The sequence below is a fragment of the Pristiophorus japonicus genome, chromosome 15 (assembly GCF_044704955.1).
Source record: "Pristiophorus japonicus isolate sPriJap1 chromosome 15, sPriJap1.hap1, whole genome shotgun sequence".
NCBI lineage: Eukaryota > Metazoa > Chordata > Chondrichthyes > Pristiophoridae > Pristiophorus > Pristiophorus japonicus.
This window is the reverse complement of record NC_091991.1, coordinates 179,060,778-179,077,758: the sequence shown is the minus strand read 5'-3', so window position 1 is coordinate 179,077,758 and position 16,981 is coordinate 179,060,778. Positions and strand designations below refer to the sequence as shown.

Below are 16,981 nucleotides of genomic sequence, written 5' to 3'. Positions count from 1 at the left end.
TTCATGTTTCTTAATAAAAAAAAAGTTTTTTCTACAACTTTTGTACCTTCTCTCTTACTTACATAAGTTTTACAATGTACAGTTTTTCATGCATATTTGTTTGTTTATTCTGTTTCCCCACGGAAATGAAACTTTTGTTTAAACGTAACTGTAATTGAATGTTTGAATATCAACAATAATAGTTCTTGCGAAGCGTTCATTAATGAGCTGCTGACGCAAAAGCTTAGCTACTGGTTTTCGGGGAAGGTGAGGTGGTACCAGTGCTAGATCGCCAGGCTGATTAAGCTCCCCTATGTCCTCAATAAACTCTCGGTCTGTGCCTCCCTGGTCATTGGGAAGCTTTCCATCCTGCAAGCATAAAGGGCTTCAGTCACCTGTCGAATGCAGCAGTGTGTAGCGTGCTGAGAGATATGGCAGATGTCGCCAGCTGAAAAGATCCCGATGCGTAGAAGGCTAGGGCAGCAGTAACCGTCACCTCAACGGACAGTGCGGTTCTGATGGTGCTGGAAGGCTGCAGATCATCCTTGACGAGTTGACATATCTCATCCATGACCTCCTTCCGGAATCGCAGCCTCCTAAGACAAGTTTTTTCAGCAAGTTCAGGTCGGATTGCTTCTCCAAGTACCTTCGTTGGCTATACGGTCTCCTCCTCTGTCTTCGTCTCCGTCTGCACATTACTCTGCCACCTCTTCGATTGATCCTTTCAGTAACCAGTGTGTGAGCAGTTTCAATTAAAGGCAGGGAAAGCATGGGCCCCATAATCACTATCAATATCAATAATTACTTTCACTGATTTTAATAATCTCTGCACTCTATACTCTCTAATCACTGTAAAAGTGCCCTTTCTGTACTCTCTAGGCTGTATACCAGTCAGTTTGATAGGCATCAACAATATAATTAAATAACTTCACTATGTAAAAGCTATTTACTAAATAATTCCAATGTATGAGATCTATTTAGCATAAATAAGTTGATAATACCTATTTATATTCCCTGTCCCAAATTTCTGAGTACAATTTGCTTCAATTTTACTCTCTAAATAACTCAGAATTAATTCTCCACCCTTCCTCAGAAGCTAAAAATGGCATCCCCAGTGCCCATTTCCCTCTCTAAGGTCCTGAAAAAGCAACTATTTTTGACCACTCTTTTGGGCCTTGCATCGGCCCAGCGAAGTGCATGCTAGGTGCCGAAACTTGGGACGGGCCTTGTGTGGGCGATCATTTGGCCGATCATCTCGGCGATCAAAGTGGAAACTTAGGGGCCTATTTTTCCGGCGATGTTTTGGGCCAAGTTTCCACTTTTTGCTCAAAATGGACGATAGATGTGATAGATGGGTTCTGAACTTGGGGAACGGTAACTTCGATGGTATGAGGCGTGAATTGGCTAGAATAGACTGGCGAGTGATACTTAAAGGGTTGACTGTGGATAGGCAATGGCAAACATTTAAAGATCACATGGATGAACTTCAACAATTGTACATCCCTGTCTGGAGTAAAAATAAAACGGGGAAGGTGGCTCAACTGTGACTAACAAGGGAAATTAAGGATAGCGTTAAATCCAAGGAAGAGGCATATAAATTGGCCAGAAAAAGCAGCAAACCTGAGGACTGGGAGAAATTTATAATACAGCAGAGGAGGAAAAAGGGTTTAATTAGGAGGGGGAAAATAGAGTATGAGAGGAAGCTTGCTGGGAACATAAAAACGGACTGCAAAAGCTTCTATAGATATGTGAAGAGAAAAAGATTAGTGAAAACAAACGTAGGTCCCTTGCAGTCAGATTAAGGTGAATTTATAATGGGGAACAAAGAAATGGCAGACCAGTTAAACAAATACTTTGGTTCTATTTTCACGAAGGAAGACATAAATAACCTTCCAGAAATACTAGGGGACCGAGGGTCTAGTGAGAAGGAGGAACTGAAGGATATCCTTATAAAGTGGGAAATTGTGTTAGGGAAATTGATGGGATTGAAGGCCGATAAATCTCTGGGGCCTGATAGTCTGCATCCCAGAGTACTTAAGGAAGTGGCCCTAGAAATAGTGGATGCATTGGTGATCATTTTCCAACAGTCTATCAGCTCTGGATCAGTTCCTATGGACTGGAAGGTAGCTAATGGTAACACCACTTTTAAAAAAAGGACGGAGAGAGAAAACAGGGAATTATAGACCGGTTAGCCTGACACCAGTGGTGGGGAAAATGTTGGAATCAATTATTAAAGATGTAATAGCAGCACATTTGGAAAGCAGTGACAGGATCGGTCCAAGTCAGCATGGATTTATGAAGGGGAAATCATGCTTGACAAATCTTCTGGAATTTTTTGAGGATGTAATTAGTAGAGTAGACAAGGGAGAACCAGTGGATGTGGTGTATTTGGACTTTCAAAAGGCTTTTGACAAGGTCCCACACAAGAGAATGGTGTACAAAATCAAAGCACATGGCATTGGGGGTAATGTACTGACGTGGATAGAGAACTGGTTGGCAGACAGGAAGCAGAGAGTCAGGATAAACGGGTCCTTTTCAGAATGGCAGGCAGTGACTAGTGGAGTGCCACAGATTCAGTGCTAGGACCCCAGCTCTTTACAATATACATTAATGATTTAGATGAAGGAATTGAGCGTAATATCTCCAAGTTTGCAGATGACACTAAACTGAGTGGCGGTGTGAGCTATGAGGAGGATGCTAAAAGGCTGCAGGATGACTTGGACAGGTTAGGTGAGTGGGCCAATGCATGGCAGATGCAGTATAATGTTGATAAATGTGACGTTATCCACTTTGGGGGCAAAAACACGAAGGCAGAATATTATCTGAATGGCGGCAGATTAGGAAAGGGACGAGACCTGGGTGTCATGGTTCATCAGTCATTGAAAGTTGGCATGCAGGTACAGCAGGCGGTGAAGAAGGCAAATGGTATGCTGGCCTTCATAGCTAGGGGATTTGAGTATAGGAGCAGGGAGGTCTTACTGCAGTTGTACAAGGCCTTGGTGAGGCCTCACCTGGAATATTGTGTTCAGTTTTGGTCTCCTAATCTGAGGAAGGATGTTCTTGCTGTTGAGGGAGTGCAGCGAAGGTTCACCAGACTGATTCCAGGGATGGCAGGACTGACATACGAGGAGAGACTGGATCAACCGGGCCTTTATACACTGGAGTTTAGAAGGATGAGAGGAGATCTCATAGAAACATATAAGATTCTGACGGGACTGGACAGGTTAGATGCCGGAAGAATGTTCCCGATGATGGGGAAGTCCAGAACCAGGGGACACAGTCTTAGGATAAGGGGTAAGCCATTTAGGACTGAGATGAGGAGAAACTTCTTCACTCGGAGAGTTGTTGACCTGTGGAATTCCCTACCGCAGAGAGTTGTTGATGCCAGTTCATTGGATATATTCAAGAGGGAGTTAGATATGGCCCTTACAGCTAAAGGGATCAAGGGGTATGGAGAGAAAGCAGGAAAGGGGTACTGAGGGAATGATCAGCCATGATCTTATTGAATGGTGGTGCAGGCTCGAAGGGTCGAATGGCCTACTCCTGCACCTATTTTCTATGTTTCTATGTTTTTTTGTCAAACTCATGTCAAAGGTAAGGTTATTGTTATGCCCCTAATACATTGTGTGCCAGTGCAATGATCATAGCGGACTCCTTTCATTGAAAGAGTGACTCTGCTCATGTTAGTCTTCCCCTTACCATGTAGCTTACCTTCTTCAGGCTGTCCTGCCACAGAATCAGTTCTTTCAAAACGGGTGAACCAGGTCAAGCGACTAATCTAAGATTGAAGAAGCAAGATTGTAACACAATGTACCAGGATGCAGATCTCGCTGCAGATAAACAGTGTTGGCTAGCAACATCACACAAGAGCTGAAAGCACCCTGTTCATTTGACTGTCCAAGCAGACGTTATCCAGGTGGAAATGATGAGCGACTGGCACAGGCACTTTGTGTATGTCATTCCCAGGTACATTCTCTTCCCATTCTCCAGGTGGGACAGCTGGCTAAACTGCTTATCGTAATTTATCCTTCCTGATGGGATGTTTGAGTTTTAAAATGAGGAGCCAGCTGGAGATCACAGGACTGAGGTTGACATCCACCTATTAGATGTTCTTACTCTGACTCAGTCCGGGTCCTGCCCAGCTCTCCCACTGCTCAACACCATTCAAAGCAAATACCAACATACAAAACTGACGGGCAGGAAAAGACCAACTGGTCCATCAAGCCTGCCCACACACCACAGAGTATCCTGACTAAACACTTCCCTCCCCCTTCCGGAGGCTCACTACTCTCTGGGTAAAGAAGAATCGCCTAACATCCAACTACTCTTGTGTAGTTTAAACTCATGACCCCTGGTCCTCCCCATTCTGTTAAACTGGAATTATCTATCAATAGTCATGCAATCCAACCCTTCATTTAACAGATATCTCTGAGGCTACACTGCTCTACAGTAAATAGGCCGAAGTCCTTAAACCTCGCTCAATAGAGGAGGTCAAATATTTCATGAGAAGTGATTGAATCATTTACCTTTTCTGGATCTGGAGGTTTTGTGCAGAGACTGATGGTCACTACCACGATCAGTGTAAAGACAGAAAGGATGATGGAGAAGTACAGGTAATGAATGTATTTGGTGACCAGAGGCCGGTTATCAGGCTGGCCACACAGAGGTTCTGGGTAAATAAAATCCAAAGCCATTCGAATGCAACCAACCAAGATTCCTGTGAAAAGGCCCCAGAATGCGCCCTGTCCACACAAATGGAGTCAAACATTAGTTCCTTAACTCATCCAGTACTTCACTGAGATATTCACAGACACATCCTTTGCAAGAAGTTCTTTTAACATTGAAAACCCAAAGTAAAAGGGCCAAGTACCATAGGCAGGACACTACCAAGATTGAAAAGAATATGAGAAGTGATGAGCCAGGTGCCAGCCATGGCTCAATGGGTAACACTCTTGCTTTGGAGTCAGAAGATTGCGGATTCAAGATCCACTCCAGAGATTTGAGCACAAAATATAGCCTGACACTCCCAGTGCAGTACTGAGGGAGTGCTGCACTGTCGGAGATGCAGTCTTTCAGATGAGATGAGATGGGTGAAAGATCCCATGGCACTATTTCAAAGAAGAGCTGGGGAGTTCCGGCCAATATCACTGAAACAGATTATCTTGTCATTATCACGTTGCTGTGGGGCCTTGCTATGTGCAAATTAGCTGCTGCATTTCCTACATTGCAAGAGTGACTACACTTCAAAAGTACTCCATTGGCTGTAAAGTGCATCGGGACATCCTGAGGTCATGAAAGGCGCTATATAAATGCAAGTCTTTCTTTCTAAAGTGGTGAGGAGCCGATTGAAAGTTTGAGTTTTAAAACAAGGAAGCAGCCAGGAGATCAAAGGACTGAGGTTGACTTCTACGTACTACTCAGTATAGGTCCTGGCCAGCCTTCACGCTGCTCAATCCCAAGACTGCCTTTAATCACATTTACTCGACTTGCGACGCACAACCAGGTTCTCTGATTGGCAGAGTCACATGTGGAACTTTGGGCAGTCCCACTGCATCAACAAGGTCGTATAAAATAAAGTAAAGTGTATAATGCAAAAATAGCCTGAGCCCTCTGAACACCACCACCAGATAGTCTCTGATACGACCAGCTCCTCACTAACCTTCTCACTAAGTACTAGTGCCTGTGAGGTATGTCATTTTCTCATGTCATGTCTAGTATCCCATGATTTGAACACAATTTCACTTGCTGCAAATGTATTAAAGATCATTGAGTGGTTGGGACAAGGTCTGTTGTGTGTTCTGATTAATAGAACATGTTTGTGCTTTTTACTTTGGGCTTCTCTTTGCCCGCTTGAGAAGTTTTAGCACATTGCGAGAGAGTCTGGCAGTGACTGTCCTTGGGTACTCGCCATCCCTTCAGGGAGGCACTGGGCTTCCAATTGGCGCATCCCTCTAGTGTTATTAACAAAAGCAGCTCACCAAATAGGAATGACCAGGGGAGACCCCAGACTGAAGGTTAACAGTAAAATAAATCTTAGAGCAACGGATACCATCTCGTTAGTTCGTCTCCAGAAGCAGCCAGCCATGAAGACCACTGCGATAGGCGGCTGTAGGTAGGAGCTGATGGACTGGATGTACATGAAGAGCTGGCCACCTTGGCTCATTTGCACCAGAGGAATCCACAGGATCGACACCACCACCAGAACCAGCACAAACACCCTGCAACACAGGGAAAAGCACATTTAGCAACTGTGCCTCACCTCCACTCAATGCTAATTGTGACAGGACACTGGCTGGGGCCTTGCTGCATTCTGTCATTTCCAATCTCACAATTTTTTTTTTGTCAAACTCCTTAAAGGAAATGCTTTTCAGAGAAAATGGGGGGGAGGGAGGGAATATCCCCTGTAATTTTGGCGGAAGCCATTTGGAATGGCTAGAAGCTAGGCTGGGACCTAACATCTAGAGTTCCGGGATGGCTTTTTCTAGGAGTGATGTCTTCATCCACCTTTTATAAGATCATCAACATAAGGGGACGGGACTGGTGACAGGAACTGCAAATGTTGGAGTTCCTGCACCCTGGGGTTTCCTGGAGACTTGGAGCATAGTTGCGTTGGTACACTTGGGGCAGGCCAACAAACTGGCGGATCTAGGGATCATGGGCTGGACCGATGAAGATTAAAGTTTTTTTTAAGTGATATAAAGGCACCTAAATCTTCTTGGGGTGAATCGGTGCCCCCTTGGCCCAGACTTCCCTGCATCTTCAGTGGGCGGGGTGCCCCAGGTGTGCCCCTAGCTCACGTGACCTCCCCGACCCGTACAAATATTGGCAAGATAAGCAGCGATGGTCAGAAGTGGCACATCTTGGTACTCTGTGGCTTTCGGGACCAGCGCGGGATGCGTACAGGCTAGACAGTCTTTTTAATTAAGCCCATTTAAACTTTGCTGATTTGCCACTTCCATGCTCCCCCTCCCCCACCATGGGCCCAAGTTACCGCCCCCTGTAAAAACGGTGCACCTCCATAAGGTGCGCCAACTTTCTAGAATAAAAATCTGCACCCTCCTTTGGAAGAGTCAGAATGACTGAGACAAGTTGTGAACACGTTTAGCACAGAATGATTTTATCTGATTAAAACTGATACCAGAGTTAAAAGAAAGGAAGAGATTTTGACCAATGAAACAAAAGTTAATGTTCAGGCGGAAAAGGGTAAACAAAGTAAAAATGGTAATGTTCAAGGATCAGATACTGAAACTAAACTAAACCTACCTGGCATACGGTAAGTAGATCGAACAAATCAGTCGTCAGCGTGGAGCTTGTAAGTGAGCAACAACAACTCGCATTTATGTAGCACCGAATGTAAAATGTCCCAAGGTGCGAGAAATAGAGGTAAGATAAATAGCTGCTGAGCCAGAAAGGGAAAGATTGAGTATAGAAGATTGCAAGATTATCTCATTTAGGTGCTTAAAATGATTCAAGGAATTGATAGGGTAGATAGAGAGAAATCGTTGCCTCTGATTGGGGGATGGGGGGGTGGGGTGAGATGGGTTGAGGGAGGAGTCGAGAACAAGGGAACTTTAAAATTAGAGCTAGGCTGTTCCGGGGTGATGTCAGGAAGCACTTGTTGACACAAAGTGGAAATCTGGAACTCTCTCCCTCAAAAAACTGGTGAGGCTGGGGGGCAATTGAAAATTTCAAAACAGATTGATTTTTGTGAGGCAAGGCTGTTAAGGAATACTCTTAAGTATGGAAGAACTCCACAAGACTGAGTACTGTGAGCTAAAACTGATGTGATCTTAGTCTCTTTAATACAACTCCAGAGTGCCCAAGCAGCATGGCAGACAACCTTTTATACTCCCTTGCACAAGGTGTGCAGGCGACCTTTAGGTCTTCAACAGTTGCGCCCTCTGGTGGCAAGTCTTACACAGTTACAATGTTTACATACATAATGTTAAGTCTCAAATAAAGCAATGTGACTGAGTACTGTAGACTTGAGTAAGTGTGACCTTAGTCTCTTTATTCTGATTCTAGAGTGCCGGCAGAGCATGGGAGGCCTGCTTTAATGCTGGGATCCCTTGGGATGCCAACAGATGTGCCCTCTGATGGCGGTAGAATGCTGGTTACAAAGTGTTGCATACATAACATCACTCCCCCCCCCCCCCCCCCCAAAGTCAATAGTATACTTATTTACAGGGTGAGATGATCTGGGGCTTTCCGCTCCCGAGTCGATCGTCTCGGTACAAACACAGGTGCAGGTGAGTTGGTTGGGCTTTCGCTGGGCTGCTGGCCTTGCTGGGCTGCTGGGGATGATGAGTTCAGCTTCGTGATCAACCGAGATGTCAGTTGCCACTTGTGTGTGTGTCGGAGGGTCAAAGTTGGTGGTGTCCTCTTCAGGTTGCTCGTGGCTGTCTGTGAATCGCAGTTTGGTTTGGTCCAAATGCTTTCTGCAAGTTAGTCCATTGGCAAGTTTGCCCTCAAACACCCTACTCCATTCTTTGGCTACGACAGTGCCAGCAAGCCATTTGGGACCATGTCCATAGTTGTGTACAAATACAGGGTTCATTGACTTCAATATTGCATGAATATTTGCGTGATCATGGTACATGCTTTGTTGATGCCGCCTGCCCTCGACATGATCATGGAGATCAGGGTGGACTACAGAGAGCCTTGTTTTGAGTGCCCTTTTCATGAGCAGTTTGGCAGGGGGAACCCTGGTGAGCGAGTGGGGTCTTGTACAGTAGCTGAGCAGGACTCGGGACAGGCGGATCTGCAGGGAGCATTCCGACACGCGTTTCAAGCTTTGCTTGATGGTTTGGACTGCCCGTTCTACCTGGCCGTTAGATGTGGGCTTGAACGGGGCAGATGTGACGTGCTTGATCCCATTTCGGGTCATGAATTCCTTGAATTCAGCGCTGGTGAAGCACGGCCCATTGTCGCTGACAAGGACATCAGGCAGGCCTTGCATGGCAAACATGGTTTGTAGGCTTTCGATGGTGGCAGTGGACGTGCTTACAGACATTATTACACACTCAATCCATTTTGAATAAGCATCCACAACAACCAAAAACATTTTGCCTAGAAATGGGCCAGCGAAGTCATTGTGGATTTTAGACCACGGTTTGGAGAGCCATGACCACAAACTTAGCGGTGCCTCCCTGGGTGCATTGCTCAGTTGAGAGCAAGTGTTGCATTGGCGCACGCAAGACTCCAAATCTGAGTCGATGCCGGGCCACCACACATGGGATCTGTCTTTAGCTTTCATCATTACTATGCCTGGGTGGGTACTGTGTGGGTCGCGTATGAACGTTTCCCTGCCTTTCCCTGGAGACCTTCTTCTCGCAGCTCGGCATCTTCTCCCATGTTGGGCCAAGGACTACGTGGAGCGGGAGAAAGAGAACAGCAACAGCACAGACCTGGCCTGGGCTGCCATCCTGCCTGCACTGCTCACCTGGCGGCCGCGGAGAAAGCCTATCACAGCATGGGCTTCCTGGGACAGAAACTGGGTAATGGGTGGGCGTGGTAGCTAGGGGGGGGGGCTGGTAACTAGGGCCGGTAACTCGGGGCTGGAACTGTGTAACTAGGGTCTGGAACTGGGTAACTAGGACAGGAGCTGCGTAACTAGGGGCAGAAACTGTGTAACTAGGGCCAGGATCTGGTAATGAGAGACTGGAACTGTGCAACTAGGGCCAGAAACAGGGTAACTGGGGCCGGTAACTAAGGGCTAGAACTGGGCAACTAGGGGCTGGAACTGGTAACTAGGGGAAGCAACTGGTAACTAGGGGCTGGAACTGGTAGCTAGAGACTGGAACTGGTAACTAGGGACAGGAACTGTGTACCCAGGGCCGGGATCTGGAACTGGGTAACTAGGGGCTGCAACTGGGTAATTCAGGAGGGAGTTAGATGTGGCCCTTAGGGCTAAAGGGATCAAGGGGTATGGAGAGAAAGCAGGAAAGGAGTACTGAGGTGAATGATCAGCCATGATCTTATTGAATGTCGGTTCAGGCTCGAAGGGCCGAATGGCCTACTCCTGCACCTATTTTCTATGAATCTATGTTTCTATGTTTCTGAGGCAAAACCACCCGTTTAATCCACAAAAGACAGTCCGCCTGTATGGACATTTCGTCTTTGCGCCGCTGGAACGGCTTGATCTCTTCATGCATCTCCGCTGGGATACTGGACCAGCTCCCATGGAGGACACAGTTTTTAACAAGGGACAGTAAAGGATCCTGGCTGGTGACTTTTCGTTTTCGAATGCATCCATCGCCAAGAGCAAGACTGCAGGCTGTGCCATTTCCACCCCGGTGGTGGACAATTGTAGCCGACTGAGAACATCAGCGCAGTTCTCTGTGCCTGGCCTGTGGCGAATTACATAGTTATATGCAGACAGCGTGAGCGCCCATCTTTGGATGCGAGCAGAGGCATTGGTGTTAATACCTTTGCTCTCTGAGAATAGTGATATGAGCGGCTTATGGTCAGTTTCTAACTCGAACTTGAGCCCAAACAGATACTGCTGCATTTTTCTCACCCCGTAAACGCATGCCAGAGCTTCTTTTTCAATCATGCTGTCGGCCCCTTCGGCCTTGGACAAACTCCTGGAAGCATAAGCGACCGGTTGCCATATTCCCGATTCGTTAGCTTGTTGTAACACACACCCGACCCCGTACGAAGACGCATCGCAAACTAGCACTAAACGTTTACATGGGTCATACAGAATAAGCAGTTCGTTGGAACATAACAGATTTCTGGCTTTCTCAAAAGCAATCTCTTGTGATTTCCCCCATACCCAGTCATCCCCCTTGCCTAGCAACATATGTCGAGGTTCTAGCAAGGTGCTTAACCCACATAGGAAATTACCAAAATAGTTGAGGAGTCCCAGGAATGACCGCACCTCCGTCACGTTCTGTGGTCTCGGCGCGTTCTTGATGGCCTCCGTCTTGGCGTCGGTGGGTCTGATGCCGTCTGCTGCGATTGTTCTTCCCAAGAACTCGACCTCTGGCGCCAGGAAAACACACTTCGAGCATTTCAACCCGAGTCCCACACGATCTAGCCGACTTAGAACCTCTTCTAGGTTCTGCAAGTGTTCGATGGTGTCCCGACCTGTGATCAATATGTCGTCCTGGAAAAACACGGTGAGCGGAACTGACTTTAGCAGACTCTCTTTAACAAATAGCCGCAGCCAATCGAATCCCAAACAGGCATCTATTGTAGATGAACAGACCTTTGTGCGTGTTGAAGCAGGTGAGGCCTTTCGAAGATTCCGCCAGTTCCCGCGTCATGTAGGCCAAGGTCAGATCCAACTTGGTGAATGTCTTCCCTCCTACCAGCGTCGCAAATAGGTCATCTGCCTTGGGTAGCGGGTACTGGTCCTGCAGCGAAAAACGGTTAATCATTACTTTATAGTCCCCACAAATTCTGACCGTGCCATTGCCCTTGAGAACCGGAACAATCAGACTGGCCCACCGTTAAACTCAACCGGCGCGATGATGTCCTCTCATCGTAGCCTGTCCTGCTCGATCTCCACTTTCTCTCGTATCATGTATGGCACCGCCTGATACGTCCTTACTACACAGTATAAATGCACACGAGGCCCATGCTTGAGAGAAGGTCAGTCTGTGACCTGTCCTTTATTCCTTAGCACTCAAGTGATGAAGGTGGGTGGAACTTCCCCTTTTATACCTGAAGGTCCAGGTTAGGAGTGTCTCCCACCTAGTGGTCATTGTTCTCTCAGTGTAAAACTTAGGTCAGATTATACATGGGTTACAATGCTGGTTGAATACATGACATCACCTCCCCCCCATAGTCTTATTGGGATCACAGGTTGAGTCTCTCTGGTGGTTTACGCTCCCTTGTAGAGCGCCTGAGTTGGGGCTCCGGTTGTTGGGCGCTGGCCTGAGTGTCTGCTGTTTGCGGTGCCTCAGGCCTGTCCGGACTGCCCACAGTGACTGGGCTCTCCTCCCTTTGGTTCCGGTGTTCGGTCACCTGTGGTGGAGTGAACTCTATATCGTGTTCTTCCTCTGCTTCTTCTATGGGGTTGCTGAACCTCCTTTTTGTTTGATCCACATGTTTGCGGCAGATTTGTCCATTGGTAAGTTTAACTACCAGAATCCTATTTCCCTCTTTGGCAACCACAGTGACTGCGAGCCATTTGGGCCCTGCAGCGTAGTTTAGGACAAAAACAGGATCATTTACATCAATACATCGCGCCCTCGCATTCCTGGCATGGTAGTCATATTGTGGCTGGCGCCTGCTCTCGACAATTTCTTTCATGGTGGGGTGTATAAGGGATAATCGGGTTTTGAGCGTCCTTTTCATTAGTAGCTCTGCGGGTGGAACCCCTGTGAGCGAGTGTGGTCGGGATCTATAGGCCAACAGGAGGCATGATAAGCGGGTTTGTAGGGAACCCCCTTGGAATCTGAGCATCCCCTGTTTGATTATCTGCACTGCTCGTTCTGCCTGGCCGTTTGAGGCCGGCTTGAACGGTGCCGTTCTAACATGGTTAATTCCATTGCCTGCCATGAAGTCCTGGAATTCAGTGCTTGTGAAGCACGGGCCATTGTCGCTGACCAAGATGTCCGGTAGACCGTGGGCGGCGAACATTGCCCGTAGACTTTCTACCACAGCAGAGGATGTGCTTGAATTTAAAATGTCACACTCGATCCATTTGGAGTAGGCGTCTACGACAACCAAAAATATTTTCCCCATGAAAGGACCTGCGTAGTTCACAAGGATGCGTGACCAAGGCTTGGTGGGCCATGGCCAGGGGCTAAGGGGGGCTTCCCTGGGCACATTGCCCAGCTGGGCACACGTGTTGCACTTGCGAACACAAAGTTCCAGATCTGCATCTATCCCTGGCCACCAAACGTGTGACCTGGCAATTGCCTTCATCGTGACAATGCCCGGGTGCCCATTGTGGAGTTCTCTGATGAACACCTCTCTGCCCATCTGGGGCATGACTACACGGTTTCCCCACAGTAGGCAATCGGCCTGAATCGAGAGTTCATCCTTGCGCCTGTGAAATGGTTTAAATTTCTCAGGGCATGCCCTGTACTTGGCTGCCCAGTCCCCATTCAGGACACATTTCTTGACTAGAGACAATAGTGGGTCTCTATTTGTCCAGACTTTAATCTGACGGGCTGTCACGGGTGAGCCTTCGCTTCCGAAAGCTTCAGCAGCCATGACCATCTCAGCACCATGCTCGGTAGCCCCCTCAGTGGTGGCTAGTGGGAGCCTGCTGAGTGCATCGGCGCAGTTTTCGGTGCCCGGTCTGTGCCGAATTGTGTAGTCATAGGCAGCTAACGTGAATGCCCACCTCTGTATGCGGACCGATGCGTTTGCATTTATGGCCTTGTTGTCAGCCAAAAGGGACGTTAGGGGTTTGTGATCTGTCTCCAGCTCAAATTTCCTGCCAAACAGGTACTGGTGCATTTTCTTTACCGCATATACACATGCGAGCGCCTCCTTTTCTACCATCCCGTAGCCCCTTTCTGCCTGGTACAGACTCCTGGAGGCATAAGCTACCGGCTGTAACTGACCCTTGGCATTGACATGCTGCAACGCACACCCGACACCATAGGACGACGCATCGCACGTTAACACAAGTTTCTTACATGGGTCATATAGCGTTAACAGATTGTTGGAACATAACAAATTGCGTGCTCTATTAAAAGCCCTTTCCTGGCTGTCCCCCCAGACCCATTCGCGTAGGAGCACGTGTAGCGGCTCTAGCAGCGTGCTCAATTTGGGAAGAAAGTTACCAAAATAGTTCAGGAGCCCCAGGAACGAACGCAGCTCTGTCGTGTTACGGGGTCTGGGTGCTCTCTGGATCGCTTCCGTCTTGGATGCAGTAGGGCTGATCCCGTCTGCTGCTACCCTCATCCCCAGGAATTTTACCTCTGGAGCTAGGAAGACGCATTTCGCCTTTTTCAGTCGCAGACCTACCCGGTCCAGTCTGCGTAGCACCTCCTCCAGGTTGTGGAGATGTTCTTCAGTATTGTAACCCGTAATGAGGATGTCGTCCTGAAAAACCACCGTCCCTGGAATCGACTTGAGGAGGCTTTCCATATTTCGTTGGAAGATCGCGGCGGCCGAGCGAATCCCGAACAGACATCAGTTGTACTCAAACAACCCGTTGTGTGTCGTGATGGTGGTCAGCTTCTTCGACTCACTCGCCAGCTCCTGGATCATGTAAGCTGAGGTCAGGTCCAATTTTGAAAAAAGTTTGCCACCGGATAGCGTCGCAAAGAGGTCCTCCACTCTCGGTAGCGGGTACTGGTCTTGGAGTGACACCCGATTGATGGTGGCCTTGTAATCGCCACATATCCTGACCGACCCATCCGCCTTGAGCACCGGCACAATCGGGCTCGCCCAGTCACTGAATTCGACTGGCGAGATGATGCCTTCCCTCAGCAGGCGGTCCAATTCGCCTTCTATTTTTTCCCGCATCACGTACGGCACCGCTCTGGCCTTGTGGTGTACTGGTCTGGCGTCCGGGTTTATGTGAATCACTACCTTGGCCCCCATGAAAGTGCCAATGCTGGGTTGAAATAATGAGTCAAATTTGTCCAGGACCTGTGAGCATGATACTCGCTCCACAGAGGAAATTGCATTGACATTGCCCCATTTCCAGTTCATGACAGCAAGCCAACTCCTCCCCAGTAGTGCGGGACTGTCTCCTGGGACAATCCAGAGTGGCAACCTGTTCTCCGAATCTTTGTGGGTCACGACTACCGTGGCGCTGCCTAGCACCGGAATGATCTGCTTTGTGTAAGTCCGTAGCTGTGCGTCAATCGGCGATAATTTTGGCCTCCTGGCCTTGGATGCCCACAACTTTTCGAACTGTTTGATACCCATCAGGGACTGGCTGGCACCCGTGTCTAACTCCATTGATACTGGGATGCCATTGAGGAGCACTTTCATCATTATCGGTGGCGTCCTGGTGTATGAACTGTATACGTGCTCCACATGAACTCGCTGAACTTCAGCTTCCAGCGATTTCCCCCAGTGTCCATTTCTGCAATTTCTGCAGGTATTTTGCTCATCTCTGCAAACTCCGGCTGAATGTATGCCTCCACGCCTCCAGCATGAGTTGCGGTTTGAAACAAAAGGTCCCTTGCCAGTCGATCGTCCCTGACTGCCCGTTATTGTCCTTGAGTGCACCATTAACAGGTGTTGATGGCCCCATTACTGGCCGCATTGTCCCTTGCAATGGTGTGAATCGCCGTTCAGCTTGCCATTGTCTCTGTCGAACTCCCCCTCTGGGTTCGACTACATGTTGGGGCATGCCTGACTGCCCTTGTCTGCCTGGAGAACTGTGTGCTGCTTTAATAATGTTGAATCTCTGTCCCAACCATTCCTTAACACAGTACCTCTCGTCTGTTCTGCTAGTGGCCATGATCGCGTGGTTTAAATCCCAGTTTCTTGTCGCCATTGATACGTCCTTACTACACAGTATAAATGCACATGAGGCCCATGCTTGAGAGAAGGTCAGTCTGTGACCTGTCCTTTATTCCTTAGCACTCAAATGATGAAGGTGGGTGGAGCTTCCCCTTTTATACCTGAAGGTCCAGGTTAGAAGTGTCTCCCACCTAGTGGTCAGTGTTCTCACGGTGTACAACTTAGGTCAGTTTATACATGGGTTACAATGCTGGTTGGATACATGACACTGCCCGTGTCTTGTGGTGGATGGGCCGTGTACCAGGAACCAAGTGGATCTGCACCTTCACCCCAGAGAAAGTTCCAATGCCTGACTCAAACAACGACGGGAACTTGCTCTGAACCTGGGCACATGAGGCGTCATCGACGGACGAAAGCACTCGGAAGTCGTCCCAGTTCCAGCGGATTTTTCCCAGCCAGCTTCTGCCGAACAGTGTGGAGCCATCCCCTGGCACAATCCATAGTGGGAGTACGTGCACCGTCCCATGATAGGAGACTTTACTGCTGCACTGCCAATTACAGGGATCAGCTCTTTAGTGTAAGTTCTCAGCTTGGTGTGAATAGGGCTCAGCTTGGGCCTTTGTGCCTTGTTGCACCACAGCCTCTCAAAGGCCTTTTTGCTCATGATACACTGACTCGCACCCGTGTCCAATTCCATGGATACTGGAATTCCATTCAGTTCAACTTTTAATATGATCGGTGGACATTTCGTGGTGAAGGTGTGTACCCCGTACACTTCTGCCTCCTCGGTTCCAGTCTCTAGTTCAGTTTGATCCGCTATGGATCGGTCTTCCTCTGCAACGTGGTGGTTTGCAGGGTTTGTAGCTCGTCTGCACATTCGCTGGAGGTGTCCCATTGTTCCACAGCCTTTGCACGCATCGTGTTTGAAGCGGCATTGATGGGCTCGATGATCACCTCCGCAGCACCAACAAGGTGTTAACTGTCTCGCATTCACACTTAATGGCAGACTCTGCGTCATCTGAGATCGTGCAGCTGCAGGCGTGTACGTTCTGCCATATGCATTCCTGCCTGAAAACGACGTTACTTTGTGCACAGTACTTGCCGATGCATCTTTATGCTGCAAAATTAGTTTGGTGTTATCGCTGGTGGACATAAATGCCTGGGCTATCGTTATGGCTTTGCTCAGGTTCGATGTTTCAACAGTCAATAGTTTGCGAAGGATAACCTCATGGCCAATGCCAAGCACAAAAACATTTCTTAGCATTTGCTCCAGGAATCCACCAAATTCGCAATGTCCTGCGAGACGCCTTAGTTCGGCGACATAACTCGTCACTTCCTGGCCTTCAGACCGTTGACATGTACAAAATCGATACCTTGCCATCAGAACGCTTTCCTTCGGATTTAGGTGCTCCCGGACCAGCGTACACAGCTCTTCATACAATTTGTTTGTTGGTTTCACCGGAACTAGAAGATTCCTCATGAGGCCACAGGTTGTTGCACTGCAGGCAGTGAGGAGGATCGCCCTTCATTTGACAGCGTTCTCATTCCCTTCCAGCTCATTGGTCACGAAGTATTGATCGAGTCGCTCCACGAAGACTTCCCAATCATCACCTTC

General features: G+C 48.2%; 1 protein-coding gene across 1 annotated transcript in view; it reads right to left on the bottom strand.

Moving 5' to 3' along the window:
• The window catches only part of slc5a11 (solute carrier family 5 member 11), a 64,041-nt gene that overhangs the window by 17,579 nt on the left and 29,481 nt on the right, over positions 1–16,981 (bottom strand). Inside the window, exons 11-13 of the mRNA XM_070900022.1 lie at positions 6,029–6,197; positions 4,506–4,721; positions 3,691–3,757 (exon numbers count right to left, since the gene is read on the bottom strand). Of these exons, the coding sequence (XP_070756123.1) occupies positions 3,691–3,757; positions 4,506–4,721; positions 6,029–6,197 (452 nt within the window). The remainder of the gene's footprint in view (positions 1–3,690; positions 3,758–4,505; positions 4,722–6,028; positions 6,198–16,981) is intronic.